This window comes from Choloepus didactylus, chromosome 6, assembly GCF_015220235.1.
Source record: "Choloepus didactylus isolate mChoDid1 chromosome 6, mChoDid1.pri, whole genome shotgun sequence".
Classification (NCBI taxonomy): Eukaryota; Metazoa; Chordata; class Mammalia; order Pilosa; family Megalonychidae; genus Choloepus; species Choloepus didactylus.
In genome coordinates this window covers 48000223-48023620 of record NC_051312.1, presented here as the reverse complement: position 1 = coordinate 48023620, position 23398 = coordinate 48000223, and the positions used below count along the sequence as shown (strand labels likewise).

Here is a 23398-nt window from a genome sequence, read left to right as displayed (position 1 = left end):
TTTATGTTGTTTAGAAGATTTGGGAAGTTTTCCCCAACAATTTCTTTGAATACTCTTCCTAGACCTTTACCCTTTTCTTCCCCTTCTGGGACACCAATGAGTCTTATATTTGGACGTTTCATATTATCTCTCATATCCCTGAGGTCCATTTCGATTTTTTCAATTTTTTCCCCATTCTTTCTTTTATGCTTTCATTTTCCATTCTGTCATCTTCCAGGTCACTGATTCATTGTTCAACTTCCTCTAGTCTTGTACTATGAGTGTCCAGAGTCTTTTTAATTTGGTCAACAGTTTCTTTAATTTCCATAAGATCATCCATTTTTCTATTTAGTCTTGCAATGTCTCCTTTATGCTCTTCTAGAGTCTTGTTGATTTCCTTTATATCCCGTACTATGGTCTCATTGTTCATCTTTAGTTCTTTGAGTAGCTGCTCTAGGTGCTGTGTCTCTTCCGGTATTTTGATTTGGGTGCTTGGGCTTGGGTTATCCATATCGTCTGGTTTTTTCATATGCTTTATAATTTTCTGTTGTTTTTGGCCTCGTGGCATTTGCTGAACTTGATAGGGTTCTTTTAGGGTTTGTAGACCAATTGAAGTCCTTATCTCTAATTTATCAGATCTACAGCTTCGTGGAGTACACTTTCTCTAACTAACCAGCAGGTGGCGTCCACGAGCCACCTGTTCTCCACAAACCAGTTCTCCCCTGCTTAGCCTTTTTGGTGAGTGGGGGAGTGAGTCTTGTGGGGCCCAACTGGTGTACCAAGGTTGCGTGTGTAGTTGGTGTTGCCTGCCCTGTATGTGGGGCGTGTTTCTGGGCAGTCGGGGAGGGGGGGTGGCCCTAACAATCAAATCTCCCTGATGATCCTAGAGTTTTAAAGCTGCTGCAATAGTCTAATCCTTCAGTTCAGTCCTGCCACAGTTTGTCTCTGCCACTGACCCACAAGTCCTTGGTATTGGCGTATGGCTCCTGAGACTTGCAAGTGGGCCCCTCTTCCGGGCCGTGCACCCCGGGTCCTCTGTTGAGGGATGCCTGTGCTATGTCACAGGTGAGTGCCGTCCCCCCAGGGCAGTTCTGGGCTGCTGGGCTGTGTAGGGAGGCTCCCAGTCTGCTCAAATGATGGCTGAGTGGGGCTTTGTTAATTCACGCTGCTCCACCTTCCCAACTCTGGGACAATCAGCTGAGGTTGCAGGGAAGGCTGATGTCCACGCCCAGTTTTGTGGTGTGTGCCTGTTATTTGAAGCACTTCCGTCACACTGGGTTGTCTGGGGCAGCTCTGGGCTATGGGGCTGGCGATGGGCAGGAATGTTTTCTGTCCACCAGGATGGTGGCTGTGAGCGGACACCCCCCTTTTCTTGGGAAGTTGTGGTGTTTAGTGAATTTTCTCAGCCACTGGATTATTGCCTTTTGTCTCAGAGCTCTCTTAGTTCTGCTCTTGACTTGACGTGCCCAAATTGCAAGTCTTTGAAGCTTTCTGTATTGGGCTTCTTAGAGTAATTGTTTTAGAAAAAGAAAAAAGGATTAAAAAAAAAAAAAAAGGGCCCTCCTCAGAGATCTAATGGGTTATTGAAATGCTAATAGACAAAGCAACCAGGGCCATTAAGGAAAGGTCCACAGGGCAGAGAGATCAGCTTTTCTTCGGGATTTGCATATGCGCCTCAAGGCCTGAGCTCTGCCCTTCCCCTTTCTGTGTTCACCAGAACTCCAATAATCCTCTGCTTTTATTTTGGAGTTTTTCGTGTTGTTTTTTTTTTTTTCTATGCCTGTCTCCTCTCTGCTGGGCTGGCTGCTCTCAGATTCTCTGGTGTCTGGTCTCAGTCTATCTATGGTTGGAGTTTGGATCAGTAGAATGAGTTTCCGATAAGGGCTGCCACTGCAGTTCTCCCTTCTCCTTCCCGGAGCTGACAGCCCCTCCTCCCATGGGACTGAGCCTGGCAGGGAGGGGCGCGGGTCCCCTGGCCGCAAAAACTTACAGATTTTGCTGATCTCAGCAGTTCAACATTTTCATGAGTGTTGTATGAAGTATGCCCAAAATCAGATTGCTCTGTGGTGTCCAGTCCATGCAGTTCCTGGCTTTCTACCTACTTTCCTGGAGGAGTAACTAAAACATACAGCTCACCAGTCTGCCATCTTGCCCCGCCTCTGGTTCTATTCATTTTTATTCATTCTTTCTTCTCTCTGTTCTTTGAATTACAAAATTGCTATAATCTATCTTCAATTTCACTAATTATTTATTCTTCTAGTTCAAATCTATTATTGTTACCCTCTAGTGAATTATTAATTTAGTTATTTTACTTTTCATCTGAAGAACTTCCTTTGGTTCTTTATTTTAAAATAATTTCTACCTCTTTATTAATATTCTCTATTTGATGATACATTGTCATCATACCTTCCTTTACTTCTTTAAGGATGGTTTCCTTTCATACTTTAAGCATATTTACAATGACTAATTTGAAGTATCTTTCTATTAAATCTGACATCTTGCCCCTCTTACATTCAATTTCTGTTGCCTGCTTTTTTACCTGGGTATGGGTCATATTTTCATATTTCTTTGCATGTCTCATAAGTTTTTTTGTTGAAAACTGGATACTTTAGATAATACATCATAGCTACTCTGAATACTAGTCTCTAACCCCTCCCCTGCCCCCAGGGCTTATTATTGTTGTTTGCTTGTTTATTTGTTTAGTAACCTGCTAGACTATTTTAGTGAAGTTTATTTCCTCTACATTGTGAAGGTTCTGATATTGCTCCTCAGAAGGTGCATCCTTGAACAAGAACGTCATCATCCTGGACTGACACTAGTTTTAGCAGACCTCACTTTGACTGTCTCTTTCCCTGATCACACCCAGCTGTTAGACTCCACTAATTTTAATTGCTTTATTGTTTTAGACAATTTTCTGGGGTATAAATTGCTTCACAGTCTGGTCCTTAAATTCAGACTCCTTTGCAGAGGTAATTTTTTAAGGTCAGTGTCTGAAGTTTGTCCTGACCCCAGGAGGGCTCTTCTTAGTTGTCTCTTTCTGAGGTTCTCTCTGGTAAACTAGCTGGCTTAGCTCGTATCTCTCATGAAGCTACCAGTGTTCTCTTAGTTGCTTTCCACCAAAATCTCCATTGTTTTTAAGAGTGCCTTGGGATTGAACTTTCCCACATTCTGCCTCAAATAAAGTCAGTTCCTTTGAGGAGAGCTGCAGAGTTCTCTATTTTATGGCCTTCCTCTCCCACTGGGTAAAATCTCTGAGCCACATTTCTGGAGCTGGGGGCAGTGACAATGACATGTTTCTCTCTGAGTGGCACCTCTGCTTTAGGAGCAGGATATTAGTACTGGTCAGGGACAGTAGCCTCTGATCTCAGCTTGCCTCTCCCAGCACGGAACCTCCACCTTACAAATGAGATGGAGTGAGGGCAACTGGGGCCCCATTATTCTTGGTGTGCTATATCTGAGGTAGATTTTCTTGAATAAATTATTCTTCATTTGTTATATGCCGTTAGAACCATCACCAGAGGATTTAAATATTTGTGGGTTTTTTGTTTTGTTTTGTTTTGTTTTCTTTATTAGAGAAGTAGTGAGTTTATGGAACAATCATGCATAAAATATAGGCTTCCCACCCACAGGTTAATACCACCTTATTATTAACACTTTGCATTGGTATAGCACATTTGTTAGCTATAGCACATGGTTTAACTTAGAGTTCACTGGTTTGTGTCATACAGTTCCATGAATTTTTTCTTTAAATTTTATTGTTACCATATATACAATCTAACATTTCCCCTTGTAACCACATTCAGACACATATTTCAGTGCTGTTAATTATGTTCACAGTATTGTGTTACCAGCACCACCAAACATTACCAAAACATTTCTGTCATTCCAAATAAGAACCCTCAGCATTTTAAACCTTAATTTTTCATCAGTTTTTCTTGCTTTTCTGTGAAGCAGAAATGGATAGCAGACTTCTGTCATTCCAGAAGTTTCATTCCCACCTTTTATTTTGAAAGATATTTTTTCTGGATATAGAATTCTACATTGATAGGAGCTTTTCCCCCACCAGTTCTCCATTGCCTTCTCACTTGTGCTATTTCCAAAAAGAAATCTGATGTTGTCCTTATTTTTGTTTGTCTGTATGCAGCATGTCTTTGTTCTCTGTCTGCTATAGAGGTATTCTCTTCATCACTGTTTTTAAGCAATATGACCATGAAGTGCTTTCATGGAGTTTTATTCATGTTTCTTATGTTTGGGGCTTATTGAGATTCTTAGACCTTAAGTTTATAGTTTTAATCAAGTCTGGGAAATGTTTGGCCATTATTTCTTCAAATATTTTTTCTGCCTCCTACCCCACTTCTGGGACTAAATTTACCTATATACTAGGCCATTTGAACTTGTCCCAGAGATCACTAATGCTCTTCTCATTTTTAAATTCATTTTTCTATGTTTAATTTTGGATAATTTCTATTGCTATGCCTTCAAGTTCATTAATCTTTTCATTTGCAATGTCTAATCTGCTGTTAATCCCCTAGTGTACTTTTCATATCAGATATCTTTTTTTTAACCCTTAGACTTCTGCTTTGCTCAACTTTTTAAACATATGGAATACAATTATAATAATTTTTACTGCTCTTCTTTGTTAGTTATAACATCTGGATCAGTTCTGGGTTGGTTTTGATTGATTGCTTGTTCTCTTCATAATGGGTTGTACTTTCTTGCCTCTTGGTGTCTTTGATTGAATGTTAAAAATTGTGAATTTTACCTTATTTTGTGCTGGATATTTTTGTATTTTCATAAAATTTTTTTTAGCTTTGTTCTGGAATGCAGCTAAATTACTTGGAAAAAGTTTGATCTTTTTGGATCTTGCTTTTATGTTTTGTTAGGGAGTTCTGAAGTAGTGCTCAGTCTATAATATTTATTCCACACCACTGAGGCAAGGCTTTACTGAGTGCTCTACCCAGCGCCTCATGAATTACGAGTTTTTCCATTTTGAGTGGTGAGAACAGGCACAGTTCTTTCTAATCCTTTCAGATAGTTCTTTCCCCAGCTTCATATGCACACACTGATCAGTACTGGGCTGAATACTCAAAGAAGCCCCTGCAGACCTCCAGGGTTCTCCCTCTGTGCAGCTAACTCCTCCCTGGTATTCTGTCCTATGAACTCTGGCAGAGTTGGTGTCTCTGGATGCTCAACTCTATTTCTCCAACTCAGGGAGTCTGCCAGGCTCCATATTCGTTCCCCCTCCTTCACTGTGGCTTGGAAACTCTCATGGCAGTAAAATGGGGCAACTTCAGCACTTACCTTTATTTTGCATCTATCAGGGATCCCTGTCCTTAATTGCCTGGTTCCCAGTGTCTTAAAAACTATGGTTTCATTTTTTTTGTTTGTTTCAAATGGGAGGGTAAATCTGTCCCTATTACTCCACACTAGCCAGAAGCAGAAGTTGGTGGCTATTTTAATTTTATTATTCACTAAAAATATCTTTGGACGCCTACAATGAGCCAGGCATTACACTAGGTGCCGGCTATATAGTAATGAACCAGATAGATATTGTTCCTGGTCTCACAGCACTTCCATCTTACGGGGAAAAACTATTATGATCAAGGCAATGAGTGTGCTGGCCTCTGGATCTATAAACATGAGTATGAATCAGATGTGATCCTGTCTCTCAAAGAATTCAGAACTAGGAAAGATTAAGGCAAATTCATTAATATCAAGAGTGTCTTTTTTAAGATACAAAAGCTCTGGGCATATTGAGGAAGAAGCAATTAATTCTAGGGAAGAATTCAAGGAAAAGGTGGCACTTTAGTTGATCCTTGAAGAATGTGTGTATTTTTGAATTTTGAATGGTGAAGAAGTAGGAGGTAGAGATGCTCAACATGCTTTCTTTCTTTTTTTTTTTTTTCACCTGAAAGTGGTTAATTATGATTCCCTAGGTCTGGCATAGCATTGTCCTTTTTCTTCCTTGCTGAGAGAACCTTGATTGTGTTCAGGTTTCACGTGGTCATGTGCTTCAGAAGATGGTGTGTCTCTTCCTGCCCCAGGCAGTGAATCTCGATTGGTCTAAATAGGCCGTGGAAATCCCATTCCTGTTTTCTGTCACTGGATCAGGTATAAGTACATGATACTATGTTAGCCAAGGAGATGTGAGAGGAAGTCTGCTGGGGAAGGTTTTCTTTCTGATAAAGGAAGGAAACAGTCCTTTTTTTCCTGTCTTTGGCGGGTGGGGACGGACTAGTTCCTTGATGATATCATCAAGCCACTAAATTAACCAATCTGAAACTGACCTAACTCCAGACTTCTTGATCCATGAAATAATAAAGTTTTTTGTGTGTGTTTGTTCAAGTAACTTCTGGTTGGATTTTTGTTTTAGTTGATAATGTTACCTGCAGCCAGATGTTTCCAATTTGATAAACACATCTATTTGAAACTTTCTTTTCCTTTCCACAGGTTCTACCCTCTGCTAAATTTCACCTGTCTCACTTCTGATTCTTTTGCTTCATCAAGAATGGATGTTAATCTAAGACAAGCTAGTTAACCAGTCTCCCCATGCATGCACATGGGGAAGAATGAAAAGCAATTTTTAAAAAGAAAGAAAACAGTTAGACAGTGCTTTACCTTGATTATTTTGTATCATCACCACACCTGACCTTTGGTTGAGAAGGGCTTGTTGAATTCTCATGATGGGGTAGGAGACTGAAAATATAAAGGAAGAGAGTATAGGCAAGCCCAGGGGAAATTATGTAAACTCTTCCGGATTCACAGCAGGGCTGGAATTTACCGGTAATTCCCACGGGAGGCAAGGCTGCCTCTGGAACAATCCACTGTTGGCAATCAGCAGGGTCTGGCAGGGAGACAACTAGAGCAAGGGCAAAAGATGTGCTGTCCTCGTTCCTAAGAGTCTGGATCAATCCCAAGGACCCAATCCCTTCTGCCTGTGGCAAAAGTTGTGAAGTAAGCAAAAACTGTCTCCAGTCTCCTTCCACTCCCCCCCCCACCCCCCTTCCTAATTCTCTTCCTCTTTTTCTAGCCCTGATTTCTTTCCTGTGCGTCTTCCAACTCTTCCCTTCCCACCCCTCACTCAACAATTCACATCCTACTTGCCAGATGAGCACAGAAAGTACTAACCCACCTACTTCAGGGAACTTGCATTTTAACAGGGAACTTTTACACAACCAAAGTAATGCCTCTCTATTGCTAGAAATTCAAGCTGCTAGACTGGCAATAGGGGACATGTCTCAAGGTACAACACTTCATGTGCTATGCAAGGTCAGCTCAGGTGATGTCAGGCTCCAAGGAATGGATCCTGAGGTCTCCCTACCAGCCCGTGGGGATATCCAGGGCTGCAAGGACATAACTCCAAAATCCACTGCTTTCTGTTAGTTCACACAGGACCTTATCCTCCTCTCACCCACCCACACTCCCTGCTGTCTGGCTTAGCCTACTCACATTCAGTCTCAGTTTAGATGTTCCCTCTTCCAGGATCCCCTTGCCAATCCCCAAGTCTGATCCTGTCCCTCTGATGTACCCTTGTAGTACTGAATGCCTTCCTCCCTGAACCCTTGTCATGCTGATTTGCAACCCATGAATACTCAGTAAACCAGCACCTAGCACAGTCTTCATATTTAGCAGGCATGCAGTTTACTGAATAAATGAGTGATCTGTTCACATACATTATAGCTCCGCAGAGCCATGAGGGTCTCATTCTCCACTGTAACCTCAGCATCCAGTCTGGTGCTTTGTCCAACATGTAGCCACTAACCATATGTGGCTATTTTAAGTTAGACAAATTTAAATTTTCAGTACCTCGGTTACACTAGCTACATGTCAAGTGCTCAACTGCCTCCCGTAGCTAATGGCTACCTATTGGACAAGACAGATAATAGAACATTGCCATTAGCGCAGAAATTCTATGGGATAGAGCTTCTCTATATTGGTAGCATTACTCCAGACCCAGTATATAAACAAGATTTGCTTGAGTCATATAATGCTTTTGTAAAATGAGTGGCTGACATTTAGAAATCAAAACATAAAAATCTGGAATCATGATTTGAGAAATGGGACTATCTGCCTGCATGGGGCCAGCATTCCTTCTGGCACCTCTGGGCTGGAGAACTCAGGCATTGCTCCATTTAGACGTGCCCCTTGAGGCGGTCCACAATTCTTCAGTTCCCTATTGTCATACTGAAGTTACCTGCCTGGCCTTCTCCACATTTGAGTTTGCGACCCCCGTTTCTGGGGAGCTTTGCCCACCCTGGTCTCCTTCCAGTCTCTTGTGTTTGTAACCGCACTCCAAATTTTGGTAAATGGAGTTGAATTTGGTTTAACAGTGTATCTTGAGGCGGGGTCTGGGGTGAGATCCAAGGCTCCCGGTTAGAAGTTGAGGAGGGGCAGCGCCTCCCTCCTTTCAGCTCTCTGGAACTGGAAGAAGAGAGAGGGCGTTTTATCCAGAACATCTGTTGCTTGAAAAGGAACTTCTTCCCAGTCTCCTTCTGAGCCCTCCAGTCCCCAGCCCAGTTCTCCTGGGCCCGCCCCTCGCGACGAGATCGCGGGGAGGGGCCCGAAGCGAAACCCGAGCCCCGCGCCCACCACCCCGGCAGGCGACGTGGCTGGGCCGCCCCGGCCTCCCTCCCCCGCGGCCGGGAGGGCCAATGGGCGCGTGAGTGGGGGCTGCCCGAAGCTTCCCCGCCCGAGGTCGGGGCGCGCCCCTCGGCTCTGGCACGGGGCGGGCACTGGCTGCGGCGCAGGGCCCTCCCCTCCCCCCGCACCGGCCCCAGCCCCAGCCCCAGGCGGGTCGCTGCCGCTCTCCGAGCCCCTAGTCTAGCACCGCGGCTCGCGTCGCTCGCACGGGGCCTCCCTCCGGGCCGCCCTCTCCTCTGGATGATGGCTCGCGGTGGCCGCGGCCGCCGCCTGGGGCTCGCCCTGGGGCTGCTGCTGGCGCTGGCACCCTGGGCGCTGCGGGCCAAGCCCACCGTGCGCAAGGAGCGCGTGGTGCGGCCCGACTCCGAGCTGGGCGAGCGGCCGCCCGAGGACAACCAGAGCTTCCAGTACGACCACGAGGCCTTCCTGGGCAAGGAGGACTCCAAGACTTTCGATCAGCTCACCCCGGAGGAGAGCAAGGAGAGGCTGGGGTGAGGCCGCGGTCCGGGCCGCGCTTGGGGACGGTGCAGGTGCTCGCTGGGGCCACTCGGGAAAGGGCCACGCGGGACGCGCGCGGCAAAGCGAAAGTGGATCCGAGGGCTGGGGCCAGCTGGGCTCGGCGGCGGCGTTCGTGCAAAGTTGCCCGCGGGCGCCGGGACCCCAGCTTGGGGGACACTGCAACGTCCCGGCTGGGGTGGCTCCCGCGGGGAAGCGAGAACGTGGCAGCAGCCGCGGGAGCCAGGGCGATGAGGGCCCACCCCTCCCCTTGGTTGCATCAGAGAGGAGGAGAGAGAGTGCACAAGAGAAGAGTTTGTCCAGAGCGTCCTTTCTGTGACATGAGTTCTTCCCCACCCTTGTAGTTTCTCTCTACATTCTCGCAGAAGGAGGGGTCTTTGAGACACTGCTAAGAAGATTTCAAGGATGGACATAAAAGGATACAGGCCCGGCTTGATTCCTGGCCTGTCTCTGGGCTGGCTCTGGGGTGCTCCTGACTTTGGTCTAATCACCCAGTAAATGTGGCCTAGGGATATAAAAATCCGATTGTTAAAAAGAGGGATGGTTATGGGAGGTGGGGCAGGAATGGACACTGGACCCCTAGTTCCTGTTCCTGCAGATGTCTGTAGAGGCAGTCAGTTCTTTGGCAACTAATTGTTGGGGGCAGAAAACTGGAGGGTGACTTGGTGGTGGATTGTGAATTTCACTGTTGAAGGCAGTTGGGCAGGAACCGAACCTGGGAAACAAAACTTTGGTGCATTTCAGCCTCCCAAGGTCTCCCTGGGGAGATACGCAGACATTTGTGGGAAGTTATCTGGAAACGCTTCCACAGAGAGATCAGCAGCCAGCCTGGTCCCAGCTGGAGGCTGGACTGTGGAGCCTACAAGCAGCTCTGCCCACTGGGCACCAGGCCCCCAGCAAGCCTGGTTAATGTGGGATTCTCATGTCCTGGTTCATTAAAAAACCCAGCCATCCCCTTGCTGATAGAAGCTACCAAAGGCCATTGTGCTAGGTTAGGATATGAGGCTAAATTATACCTATTGTGCAGGTGCACCATCTGCCTGACTGTGATAGAAAGATCTTTGAACTTCAAAGTCACCCTCAAACAATCACCTTTTATTTTGCAGAGAAGTACTTTCTCTTCTAGTTTGGGACTTAACAAGGGGTGCCATTGATGAGTTCGGTCTGTTGTAATGCTTTATGGCACTTGGAGACTGATTTATTCTGGAGGCCTGAGTGGCAGCCATTTTGCAGCATTGTCACTGGAAAAGAGGCCCGGGAGAGATTTTGGAATTTGGAGTAGGGAACTCTAGTTTGTGTTCTTACAGCTTCCAATATAATGTCTTCCTCAGAATGGTATGCCTAGTGGTGAAAGCAAGGGCTAATGGGGTAGGTCAGAGTTTGATCCTTGTATGAGCTCTTTAACTTCTTTCATTTATCTCATGCAGCAAACATTTGAATGGCTACTGTGTGCCAGGCACTGTGTACCTGGCAGGTACAAGGATGAAACTTAATGCCCTAGGCCTCAAAGTGTTTATAGTTGAATGCAGAGGAGCCAAACATGTACACAGACACGGCACATAACCTCTGTAGTGGTGGCATGTCAGGGTACTCTGAGCACATCTGGGAGAAGGAGCCCCAAGGCTTTAGGGTGGAGAGAGGGGTGGTTAGGGTTTGGGGGTGACATATTTTCAGAGCTTGAGCGATGATGCAGGTTGCCAGATGTACAAGCAGGGAAAGGCATTCCCTAAGACAGCCCGTTTATAAACGTTTTCAAACCTGTTCTGAGGGATGAGGGTTTGGGGACAGTAAAGGGACAGGGAAGAAGAAATGGGAGGAGGGAGTGGAGACATAACCAAGGGAGGAAGTACCTGTACGTGGTTGAAATGTGATCATCCTAAAAACTTTTTGGGAAAGTCAGACTCTGGCAGTAGGGCACAGGACATAACTGAGGCAGGGCTGGGGAGAGGTGATGAGGCCGGCCTGTCCGGATGGCGAGGAGAGGATGGATTCAGGGACATGCACGAGGTGGAACTGGCAGCTCCTGCTCTTGACTTAACATGCGGGAGAGGAGGGAGGGAGGAATCGGGGATGACATCCGGGTCTCTGGCCTGAGCCACCCATGGGTAGCAGATGCATCACACACCTGTGAGGGAAATCCAGGCTGGAGGGAGAATGGGTGGTGGGGTTGGGGGTGGATGATGGGTCCAGTTTTCAACCCAGCTGAGCACAAGAAGCCTCCTCTCTATCCCCAGCTCCTCTTGCAATGGTCCTCTCCAAATCTAGCCTTCAGAGGGGAGGAGCCAAATGGGTCTGGGCAACTTTGTCACCACCACCTGACCATAGGGCCAGATGAGCTCTAAGGGCCCCTCAAGACACCTAGGCCAGAGGGTTGCAATATGGGGATCCACAGGACACATATGGCCACAAACATGCCACAGAGAGTCTTCAAAAAAATGTGAATCACTTGTTGACATTTTAAAATTTGGGTGATTTCACATACAGAGCCCAGTTTCTGGTTTCTCTTGACACCTCTGGGCCTGGATTCCCACGTGGCAGTCATTGTCTGATGTGGAGTGGGGCTGCCTTGTTAGGGGCAGGGGAGCTCCGATTTTCCATAAGCTCTGTCTGCTTATTTCTGTTACCTGCTGATGTTTGTTGAATTTTCTTCCCACCCCTGAGGTAGATTACCCATCTTTACTGAGGAAATGCACACATATTCTCTCCTTTATTCCTCACAACATTCCTTGTGAAGGAGGTGTTTCTAGTTCCAATCTACAGAGGGGAAAACTGAGGCTCAGAGAGGTCAAGTCACTCACCCAAGGTCACACAGACAATAAGAACTAGAGCCAGTTCTAGGATTTGGGTGTCCAAGTTATATCCTTGGGCTCTATCTACTTCACAACAGCCTTTCCCAATAGCACACGCCAAAGATTTTTTTAAAGAGAAAGGTTAAGCTCTTATTTATTCATCCAACAAAGATTTATTAAGCCCCTACTATGTGTCAGGCTGAGCTGTCTTGGATGTTTGTTTGGAATAGGTTAGATGCCATTCTTTGCATAAATGAGGGTTGTACATTCTGACATTGTTAGGTCTTTGCTGGTGTGAGATTTTGTTCCTGAGTTGCCTTTGGATAACTAATGTGCATGATCACTGCTGTGTCCCCAGGATTGGAGCAGTGCCTGGCACACAGTAGGTGGCTTGTTGAAAGAATGCTGCAGTGTTGGGCTGTGATTTCCAGGAGATAAGTGTGAAGATGCCTGAGGTTTGATCTTTTAGATTTGTGATCTGTTAAAATCATAAATGAAGGGACACTTTATAGCTGTTAGCAATATTTACAGCTTCCTGAGAAAGGACTCCCCAGGTTCATGGAGCAGACTGAGAAGACTGAAGGAAGCAGTACGTGGGGCAGTGGGTCCCAACCTATTTTCCAACAAGGAGGACTTAGATTATTCACCCCGCCCCTCCCTGCAAGAAAAGTGTAGGAGATTTCATCCATCTGACTAACTGCATTTCTTTAAGTATTAATGAATTAATTTTCCCACTTTTAATTAATCAAAGATTAACTGCCAGTCAGAGCTTCTGTTCACAGTAGGGAAGTTTTACCTCATCACAGGTCAATGGACTACTTGAGTGAAACTTTTTAAAATACTGGAAGTAGCTTGTGGGTGTCTTTGAAGTTCCCTGAAAGGATGGTGTCCCTAACTTGGGACCTTCTGGACCTCAGTTTCCTTGACAATGAAATGAGGGAGTTGGATTACATTAGTGAGAGCTAGTAGGTTTCATCCTATATATCAAATCTAATCAAACTGTCACGGTTGTCTTCAGAGTATGTGTTAAGAAGGACTCTGAGATTTCAAATGGAGTCAAGAGGTCACTCTGGTGGGCATTCTTACACACTATATAGATAACACATTTTAGATTTTAATGTATTGGAATAGCTAGAAGTAAATACCTAAAACTATCAAACTCCACCCCAGTAGCCTTGACTCTTGAAGATGATTGTATAACAATGTAGCTTACAAGGGGTGACAGTGTGATTGTGAAAACCTTGTGGATCACACTCTCTTTATCCAGTGTATGGATGGATACGTAGAAAAATTGGGGACAAAAACTAAATGAAAAATAGGGTGGGATGGGGGGGATGATTTGGGTGTTCTTTTTTACTTTTAATTTTTATTCTTATTCTGATTCTAATATAAGGAAAATGTTCAAAAATAGATTGGGGTGATGATTGCACAGCTATATGATGGTACTGTGAACAGTTGATTGTACACCATGGATGATTCTATGGTATGTGAATATATCTCAATAAAACTGAATTTAAAAAAAAAAGAACTCTGAGGCCACATGTAGATTTATTAGGATAGAGGGGCATGATTCATTAGCAGTGTCTGCCATTGGCACTGGTTAGGAAAAAGGCATATCATCCTTGGATGGGATAAATTTAAGATCCTTTCCAGTGTCATCAAATAACTGATTCTGTTTTAATTGTTTATGCATTTTAGATTCTGATCTTTTTTGGACCAGGATGATAGCCTTGTGGTCTTTTTACTACAGGAAGATTGTCGATAGAATCGACGGTGATGGAGATGGCTTTGTCACCACTGAGGAGCTGAAAACTTGGATCAAACGGGTACAGAAAAGATACATCTATGATAATGTTGCTAAAGTGTGGAAGGATTATGATCGGGACAAAGATGATAAAATTTCCTGGGAAGAATACAAGCAAGCCACCTATGGTTACTATTTAGGTAAGAGGGGATGCAGGAGAGGTTACACAGCTGGGGCCCTGATAACAAGCTTCTTGCAAGAGACCTGTCACAACCTCCTAAGTAGAACCTGCTTGTGTCACGTTCTCCTCTATTTACTAAAAATGTAGCAAGTTGCTTACTCTGAGTAAAATCCTAGATAGGAGGTGGAATGGGTTCTAGGGACTAATAAAAGATGCTCTAGACCTACCTGACTGCTGCTCTCACTGAGTTTACCATCTCCGAGTCATGCTCACACAGAACAAAGCAGAAAGGAAACATTTGTGTGGTACAGTTTCAAAATGCTGCCGAATTTCAGATAGCAAGAACCAAAGGTGGGGAGTGGAGCAGTCAGGGAAGGCTTCCTGGAGGAGGGTGTCTTGGGAGATGGGCTTTGAAGAATGGATTTATATTTGGAGAGGTAGAGACAGGTGGGGAAAGTGGACCAATTGGAGGAGCTGGGTACAGCAGTGCATTTAGTAACACGCAAGTGTGAATAAAGACAAACTAGATGGGGGGGAAAGATGGAAGAGGATGGTGCAAAGGCACAGGGTGTAAACCTGCTGGGTGCATAATAGACAATGAGGAGAAAGGCCTGAAGAGAACTGAAGACACACACACACACATACATGCCCAGATTAAGGGAGATCTTGAAAGCCAGGCAGAGGCATTTAGACAAGATGTCATGGGTACCAAGGAGCCTCTGTATGTTCTGGACTAAAAAATGACATGATTAAAGCAGAGTTCTGGAAAGAGAAGTATGACATTAGTATCATCTAAAATCTGTGCTCTTAACCACTTGCTAGAATGCCTCTAATAAGCTATTAGAGCCTGTATTGTGGGTGCCATGAAAAGACAGATGCTAGAGGCATTCTGAAAAAAAATGCTGAAAAAAACTCGGCAGGTGAGGGAATGGGCCTTCTGTCCCATGTCTACCATTTGTGCATGAAGGATGAGTGATTTGAAATGAAATGCCTTCCTTAGCAGCATGGTTTAAACTTTTCTGTTTGCATCCTGCAGGAAACCCCGAAGAGTTGCTTGATACTTCAGAACATCACACCTTCAAAAAAATGCTGCCACGTGACGAGAGAAGGTTCAAGACTGCAGACATCAATGGTGACCAGACAGCCACACGGGAAGAGTTCACAGCCTTTCTGCACCCCGAGGAATTTGAGTATATGAAGGAAATTGTGGTTTTGGTAAGATAAATGAAGAGATTGGGCTGAGAGAGAAAACTACACTAAATGTTAGTTACTAAAATCTTGTCCCTTCTTCTAAAGGGAGAACCTTTCTCAGCCTGAGGGGCATTGGAGAAGGACTCGGAAGTGGAATGCATTGGAATATTGGTTTGTCCAGTCAGTTGGTCAGGGCCAGCAAGCTGCTGTAACAAGTAGCCCCTGACCTTAGTCATTTAACACATAAAAGCTTATTTCATGTTTATATCAAATCCAGTGCAGATGTTCCCAATCAGTTCTCCAAGTACTAGATCATATGAGGCGCCTTGCATCTTGTGCTCTGCCATCTTGTGGCTTCAAGGTCACCCTGGCAACAACCAGCTGGCAGACAAAGGGAAGGAGAGGGAATGAGGAGAAGGCATGACCTGTCTCAACCACTGTGGCCAGGAAATGGCACATCCCTTCCATTTACTTTCCACTGGTTCTACCTACATGTGAAGAGGCTGGGAAATAACACTTTAGCTATGTGCCCAGGAAGAGCAAGTGGATTTAGTGACAACTAGTTAGTCTCTGTCCCTTTCTTCAGCTTTGAGGAAACTAGAAAAAGACTCTGAAGTGGAACACATCGGGTAGTTAAAAGAATAATGAAACATGAAGTAAAATACTAAATTTGGAAAGGATGCTGCCTGTAGGGCTGGGTTTTTGGAGGGTGAATGGATCAGACTCTAGGCTTTGCAGGATGGCACTGCTTGTAAGGCCTCTCGGTGGAGTTGTCTTCCACACCATCTCATTAGGTCCTAAATGTCTTCATTTTTCATGGCAATAAAATAAATGCCGTCACCTGTTTCCTGGGCACATAGCTCAGGCTAGTTTCAACTGTTCTGAAGCTGGGAAACAGGTGGCTGAGGCTTTTGTTTATAGTCAGCTCTAGACTATTTTAGTTACTTGGTTGGTGGATAGGTCCACTCTTGCCTCATGCTCCCTCCACATGACCAGCATGATCTTTAAGTAATTTCTGCTTACCACCCACCCACCCCAACATTCATTTAGTGACAGCTAATTTGGCAGAGGGGGATGATGATAGGGAATTAAATGCAAGTTGATTAGGTTCCTTCTGGATCAGCCACTGCTCTTGATTTGGCTATTTTCTTTGACCAAAGTTTGCCTTTGAGTTGCTGAGACAATGAGCAGTAAACCCATTTAATTTTTGACCCTAGCAAAAACCCAATTAAGAAGTTAAATGTACTAAATACATAATACCTTGAAAAGTTGGATGCACCTTTATTTTTCAATTGTCCACTGTTTCATATTTTTCTGACATCAACTCAATGTTCATAGTCCCAGTGTGTTAGCACTGGAATAGATTTTTGTGATCATCTAGTCTAATGGTTCTCAACTGGGTTCCTCGCAGGTACCCAGAGGTTGTTTTGACCAGACGGTGAAGACAGTCTGCTCCTGATAACAAATCAGAGCAGCTCTGGGCTCTTGGATACATTTTCATTTGAAAAGAGGGTTCTTCTGTAAAAGTTGTGGTGTAGGGGAATGGAGACAGAAACCACTGGCTGGTTTTTACAGATAAGAAACTGATGCCCAGGGAGGTAAAGAGACAAGTCAGAAGTCATCCAGCATTCATCTGTAAAGCTGAATAAAGGAAGAGAATGGCTAAAATTTTCAGATTCAGTTAGAGAGCATGTGGTCATCTTACATTCAGTTTTCCCCTTTCCTTTCTAGGAAACTCTGGAGGACATCGACAAGAATGGGGATGGGTTCGTGGATCAGGATGAGTATATTGGTGAGTACTGGCCTGGAGTTCCGCTCAGCTGCCCCAACTGGGTGACATTCCTCCACCCACATGTCTAGCTTCTTTCCCCAGATGACTCTTTTAGCAACAGCTGTAGGTCTCACTCCTATGACTTCCAGTGAGCAGAGACTTCCAGCCTGATTTGTCAGGCCAGCCCTAGCAGTGCAGTATCAGGGAGGCATTATTAGACCTTATTCCCTGGAGAAGAGATGAAAAAGCTGGCCTTACCACCAGGCTGGCCAGCAGTTGGCCCCACAACTCTGATGGGTGCCCTTCATCACACCGCTCGGTTTTGCCTTTGTGAAATGGGATTGGAGATCCAGTAGGTTTACACTAAAACTGAAGCAAACAGTCTCAGGGAAAGACTAAAATCTGACTGTGACTCAGCAGTGCCTAGAAGCTCTGAGTAGATGCCACTAAGATCAACAGAACTGTTTCCTTGCCCCAGTGGAACTCTCTGCAGAAAAAAATTCCTTCTTAGATAAATGCATTTGCAAGGTGAACAGATGTCCTTTAATATAGCCATTTTGTGACTCTGGTTTTTGGATCCTTTGGTTGGATTACTGTACTTGGTGTTTTGTTCTGAAGGTCTCCACTTAAGCAGTGACCGGTGAGCACCAGCTGAGTGATACTCAAATTAACGCACTTAAGTCAGAACCTACCATTGTTATTCCCTCCAAGCATACTGGAACTTTCCATTTGATCCTCATCAGCTGCTGCAGTTGCTGCCACATGGCTCCAAATGTAGGCTGCCTTTTACGACAGCCCCTCCCAAATCTTCCTAAAGTAAAAGTTGGGAAATCATTGGATTTGGGTCTTGGTCTATGAATGAGGGATGGGATAGATGTAATTTTTGTATACATATCTGAGATAGTTAATTACCTGTACATGTAAAACCAGAGCTTGAGACACCATCAGTCTCTGTTTCTGTGGCTGTATTATTTTACCATCCATACACGGGAACAAGCACCTTCAATCATGAAGAGCAAAGTTTCCTCTAATCACTAGAAATTATTTTCGATCCTAAGAACTGAACGCTGTTCCCTGTGTGCTGTGACAACAGATAGGAAGCTGTCTCCACGGTAATGAAAGTCATCTTGGTGGCACTGCCTTTGTAGAATAGCAAACACTGACAGCCACCTTGTCAGAGCCCTAGCGAGAGCCTTGCTCTTGTGGGGGTACATGTGAGAGAATCCCCCAGAGCCTTGGACATCTCGCCTTGACAGTGTGATGGAATCAGACGGACGAAAAAACCTGACTGTTTAAAGCAAACAACGTAGTGCTCTTAATTAAAAGTATACACTCTTCCCGACCCTCCTGAACTCTGCTTTGAAATGGTGCAAAATCAGGGGCAAATCTCTTTGAGTGGCTTTGCCTAAAAGAAACATTCCATTCTTCACACCGAGCAGAGAGGCATTGCACTTGAAGGTATAAATGAGGAATTATTTGCAGTTGGAGAGACTGCAAGTGACTTTCCATTTATGGGGAATTCTCCTTGGATGAGGACTGGTGAAAAACTGGTGGTGGAGTGGTAGACAAGGAAGGGCACTGGAATTAGGAGTGCTGGCTTCTCCATTTACCAGCCATGCAGTCCTGGGAGAGGGTCTCTTTAAGCCTCAGTTTCCTCATCTGAGAAATGGGGGCAAATAGCACCTATCTTTGCAGGATTGGATGAAGCTCAAATTAGCTAATCCCTGCAACAGCCCTTACTCAGACTGCAAAGCATTGTACAAGTGTCAGGTGCAGGTGTACCCTGTGGCTGAACCCCATGGTTGAACCAAAGGTACTGCCTCTCCTTTTTCTTCATTCACTTCTTACTCCCTCTGCCTCCCAACATTTCCAAGCTGTGCTCCTATTAAAGAAAAACTGCCAATAGTATATCTCTCTTTTCCAAGAAGACCTAGTGACAAAGCACAGTGGATAGACTTTGCCTTCTTTTTCCTTTCTTTCTCATTTTGTAAAATGGGTTGATCCATCTTATAGGGTTGTTATAAGGATCAAACAAAATGAAATACCTGAAAGTTCACTGGAAATGATGTAAACAATAGTAACAAACACAGTGGTTAAGACTGTGGGTTGGAAGTAATGTCCATGCCTTCTGCAGGCTGAAGCTCATAATAGCTTAGTTATGGGTCCTTAGGCAAGTCTGTGCCTCAGTGTTGTGTCTTCATCTATAAAATGGGGGCAATAATAGAACCTACTTCTTAGGGATGTTGTGAAAATCAAATGAAGAAATGCATTTGTAAAGAAATACTTTGTGCAGTGTCTGCACCATAGAAAGGCTTGCTGTTGGTCATTAGAATTAGTTTTTTCCTTTGCTTTCACATTTGATCTTCATAGTAACCCATAGTGATTTATAAATTATCTCCATTTTACAGAAGAGGAAACAAGTCACAATCACTGAACTAAGTAACTTAATCACTGCCACTGAACTAAAGTCAAGGGGAAGGATTCATCCGCTGGCTCCTAAGTGCAGTTCCTTCTATTTCACCAACCAGCCTTCCCAGCGGATGAATTATTACATTATTTCCCTTGAGAAGCTTCCCCCCAGCTCTTTGGGTTAGGTCTCTTGATTGGTCATCACCTTTCCCCAAGCCCAGGAGGTCAAGTTATCTCTGGCTTTTATCCTCCCACTGATCTTTGTAACTGGAGAACTGCCTTCTCTTCCAGCGGATATGTTTTCCCATGAGGAGAATGGCCCTGAGCCAGACTGGGTTTTGTCAGAACGGGAGCAGTTTAGTGAATTCCGGGATCTGAATAAGGACGGGAAGCTGGACAAAGAGGAGATTCGCCACTGGATCCTCCCTCAGGATTATGACCACGCACAGGCTGAGGCCAGGCACTTGGTGTACGAGTCGGACCAAAACAAGGTACTGGGCGTTCTTCTGGAATGTCCGCTGAAGGGAGCCAGTTTACCTAAGATTGGCTCTGTTTGCTTCCTTGGCGATAGCGTGGCCCACCTGACCGTGTACTTATTGACTTGTCTCATTCTTGCCCTACAGGAGTGACCTGTAAACTTGAGCCAATATGATAAACCATATGAGCTCATTAGGCCCAGATTTTCCTGGATAGTTTACTGCAGGCCACATCTCTTAAGACTGCAGAACCAGTAACTTTGTTTGATGTGGGCAGGACATGGATTTAAGACATCTAACCTGCACTGCCCTACGACAAGCTTATTCACCCATTTGTTGAGGGAGTGGATAGTTAGCAAACATCTGCGATGTGCAGGCACATGGAATTTCAGGCAGAAAAGCCCAGGACATCCTCAGGCAAACTCAGACTTCTGGCTCTGATGCCCAGCACTTTGATGTCTGTTGACATGTATCCAAAAATTTAAAAAGAAGACCTGCCTATTCCCACTTTGATACTTTGATCACCACTCCAAATTCTAGAGAGATAGGTTATCCACTTAGGCCACAAAGGCCTGTTGTGGGAATGCCGGCACTGCTTTTTTTTTTTGCTCAATCCCAAAAGCCATTTTTTGTTGCTACTAGTACGTTTTGTTTTAAGCAATTTTATTGAGATACACCCACATACCATATAATCCATCCAAAGTATACAATCAGTGGCACATAGTATCATCATATAGTTGTGCATTCATCACCACAATCAATTTTAGAACATTTTCATTACTCCAAAATAAAGAAAAAAAATTTTTAAATATTAAAAATTAAAAAAATAAAAAAGAACACCCAAGCCATCTCATACCCCTTATCCCTTCTCTAATATATATATATATATATAGTCATTATTTTACTACTTATATTCCCATATACTGGGTAAAGGGAGTGTCAGTCACCAGGTTTTCACTATAACATGGTCACATAATAAAAGTGATATAGTTATACAGTTATCATCAAGAATCAAGTCTGCTGGATTAGCATTCAACAGATTCAGATATTTCCTTCTAGCTATTCTAATACACTGGAAACTAAAAAGGAATATCTATATAATGCATAATAACAACGTACAGATGATCTCTTGACTCAGATTTCTCAGCCACTGAAACTTTTTTGTTTCATTTATCTTTCCCCTTTTGGTCAAGAAGCCTTCCTTAATCCCATGATGCCAGGGCCTGGCTCATCCCTGGAGTCATGTCCCTCATTGCCAGGGAGACTTACACTCCGGGGAGTCATGTCCCATGTACTAGCACTGCTTTTTGACATAAACGGATTGTAGTTTCTAAATTATTCAATGACTTAGCTGATGTATTTTAGTACAGCTTTTATAGCAGGAGGCTGTTCCAGTTTGGGGTTTTGCAGTGCAGATAATGGTAGATGGAGGAGGTACCCAGCAGTCTCTTAATTATTAAATGTAGTGCTAACAACAGTGCAAGTCAGTGAAATAACAGGAACTTTATACTGAACTATTATTATTCAGAGTTACAAGAGCTTCTGTTACAGATCCCTGTCCTCTCTCTTACAGGATGAAAAGCTAACTAAAGAGGAGATATTGGAGAATTGGAACATGTTTGTTGGAAGCCAAGCTACCAATTACGGAGAAGATCTCACAAAAAATCATGATGAACTTTGAGCACACTCACCATAACAAGGCAGAGTGTTGTAGACTTCATTATCATCTTGGTTGGTTGCTGCACTTGTCTAATTTACACTAGTTGTGTCCCCAAAAAAGCAGTTTTATTACCTCAGATTGGGGTAAAAGTTGCTTTCCACTCCATGTTTACTGAAAAATAGTCATCACTATTCTTTCAGTAAGATTTCTCTCAAAACACATTAAAATCTTGGTAAATTCTCAATGAGGATACATTGCTAAAACATGACTTTTTAATTTTTTTTCCCCATTAAGTTTAAACTCAAGGGAAATAAAACTTGAAAAAGCCCTGTTATTTAGAACTTAGGTGGTTTGCCGGGGGGTGGGGGGTGGGGGCAATATAGGGAGTGACTCCTATGTATTTCAACTGAATATTTTTACATTGGCCTCTGTTAAATAGTGCGGGAAAATTCTGGTTAAGCTGTGGTGGTTTAATCTAGGTAGAGTTATTTCAGAGCAAGTCCAATATTTCAAATTCTTCCTTCTTGACTTTGTACTCTGAGCTATTTCTGCAAATGGAATATAAAACCTCTGTGCGTTTTTCTGTACAGACCTGCTCATATGCACAATAAATCCACACCTCTGTTTTTTTACAATAAGAAACAATCAAGAAAGATAATGTGAATAAGAAAGAAATTTTAGGGAGGGAAAAGATGAATGTCAGACATTTGAAGAACCAGAGGAAAATAGTAAACACTTTAAATATACTTAAGAAAATGTTCTGGACATGAAAATGAGGTAGGTCTGATCTTTGAAGGAGTGAATACAGTCCTTTTCCTTGCTGGTCATCTAATGGAATGAGGCTGTGGGATCCTATGGAAACAGAGTCTGGTGGGGTGCTGGAACATGTCCCACCCGGTCCCAGTGATCCCACAACCCCTGGACCTGCCCCCAGGACTGCTTTCACCATGGAATAAGGTCAAGGTGATGTTCCAGGACATTGAACTTGTTGAAGCAACTTTGACAGTTTGAAATTCCACCTTGTAAGGAAGTGAATGAAATAAAGGATCCCACTGAGGATTTTCTCCTGTGTCCTGTGGTGTTTGACTTCACATATACTATCTGTGATACCATTATTCATGCAGAATTACACATCAAGATGAGATTATATAAGATTATAAAGGTTCTGTTTTTTATAAAAATTCAATTACTAGAATGTTCAGAATATACCCATATTTGCTAATTTAATAAATACATAACTATCCTTCCTTCTTGCAGCTAGTTAGCAATCAGCAGGTCATGTGAACTGTAAGACCTTTTTGAGACAAGTTTCAGTTGAGAGAAAATCCAGACTTCTTACCACGGCCTACGAGGCCCTACAAGGTCTGGCCCCTACCTGCCTCATCAGCATTGTCTCCTCGCAACTCTCCCTGTCACCTCCCATGTTCCAGCCCCACTGTCTTTCCAGTGCTGGAACAACCAAGTTCATTCCTAGGTTGGGCCCTTGGTGCTTACAGTGGCCTCGGATTCAGAATACCCATCTTCCACATCCTTGGGTAACCCCAGTGCCCCCTCAGTGAAGCCTCCCGGACCCCACTGAGACACTACCTCATCTTGCTGTTTCATTTTCTTATTGGCACATGGCACCATTTGTATTAGTTTCATAGGGCTGCCACACAAATACCTGCAAACTGGGTGGCTTACAATAACAGAACTTTATTCTCTCTTGGTTCTGGAAGCTAGAGGTCTGAAGTCAAGGGCCAGGCTTCCTCTACAGAATCTAGGGGAGAGTCCTTCCTTGCCTCTTTGTGCTTCTTGTGGCTTCAGGCTCCTTGGCTTGTGGCTGCCTCACCCCATCTCTACCTCCATCTTCACAGAGCCTTCTCTGGGTCTCCCCTGTGTCTCTTATAAGGACACTTGTCATGGGATTTCAGACCCACCACATAATCCAGGTTGATCTCATCTGGAGATCCTTCATTCTATGAGTAAGATTATGAAGTTCCTGGGTTTTGTTTGTTTGTTTAATCCAATTACTAGAATGCTCAGAATACCTGTCAGGGTCT

General features: G+C 44.1%; 1 protein-coding gene across 1 annotated transcript; it reads left to right on the top strand.

The window, feature by feature from the left end:
- Positions 1 to 8605: 8605 nt before the first annotated feature.
- RCN1 (reticulocalbin 1) lies at positions 8606 to 22420 on the top strand. Its single transcript, XM_037839176.1, has 6 exons — positions 8606 to 9110; positions 13675 to 13868; positions 14886 to 15064; positions 16772 to 16832; positions 19512 to 19711; positions 21270 to 22420. The coding sequence occupies exons 1-6, from the start codon at positions 8860 to 8862 to the stop codon at positions 21375 to 21377; spliced, it is 993 nt and encodes a 330-aa protein (XP_037695104.1). The 5' UTR covers positions 8606 to 8859; the 3' UTR covers positions 21378 to 22420.
- The last annotated feature ends 978 nt before the right edge of the window (positions 22421 to 23398 follow it).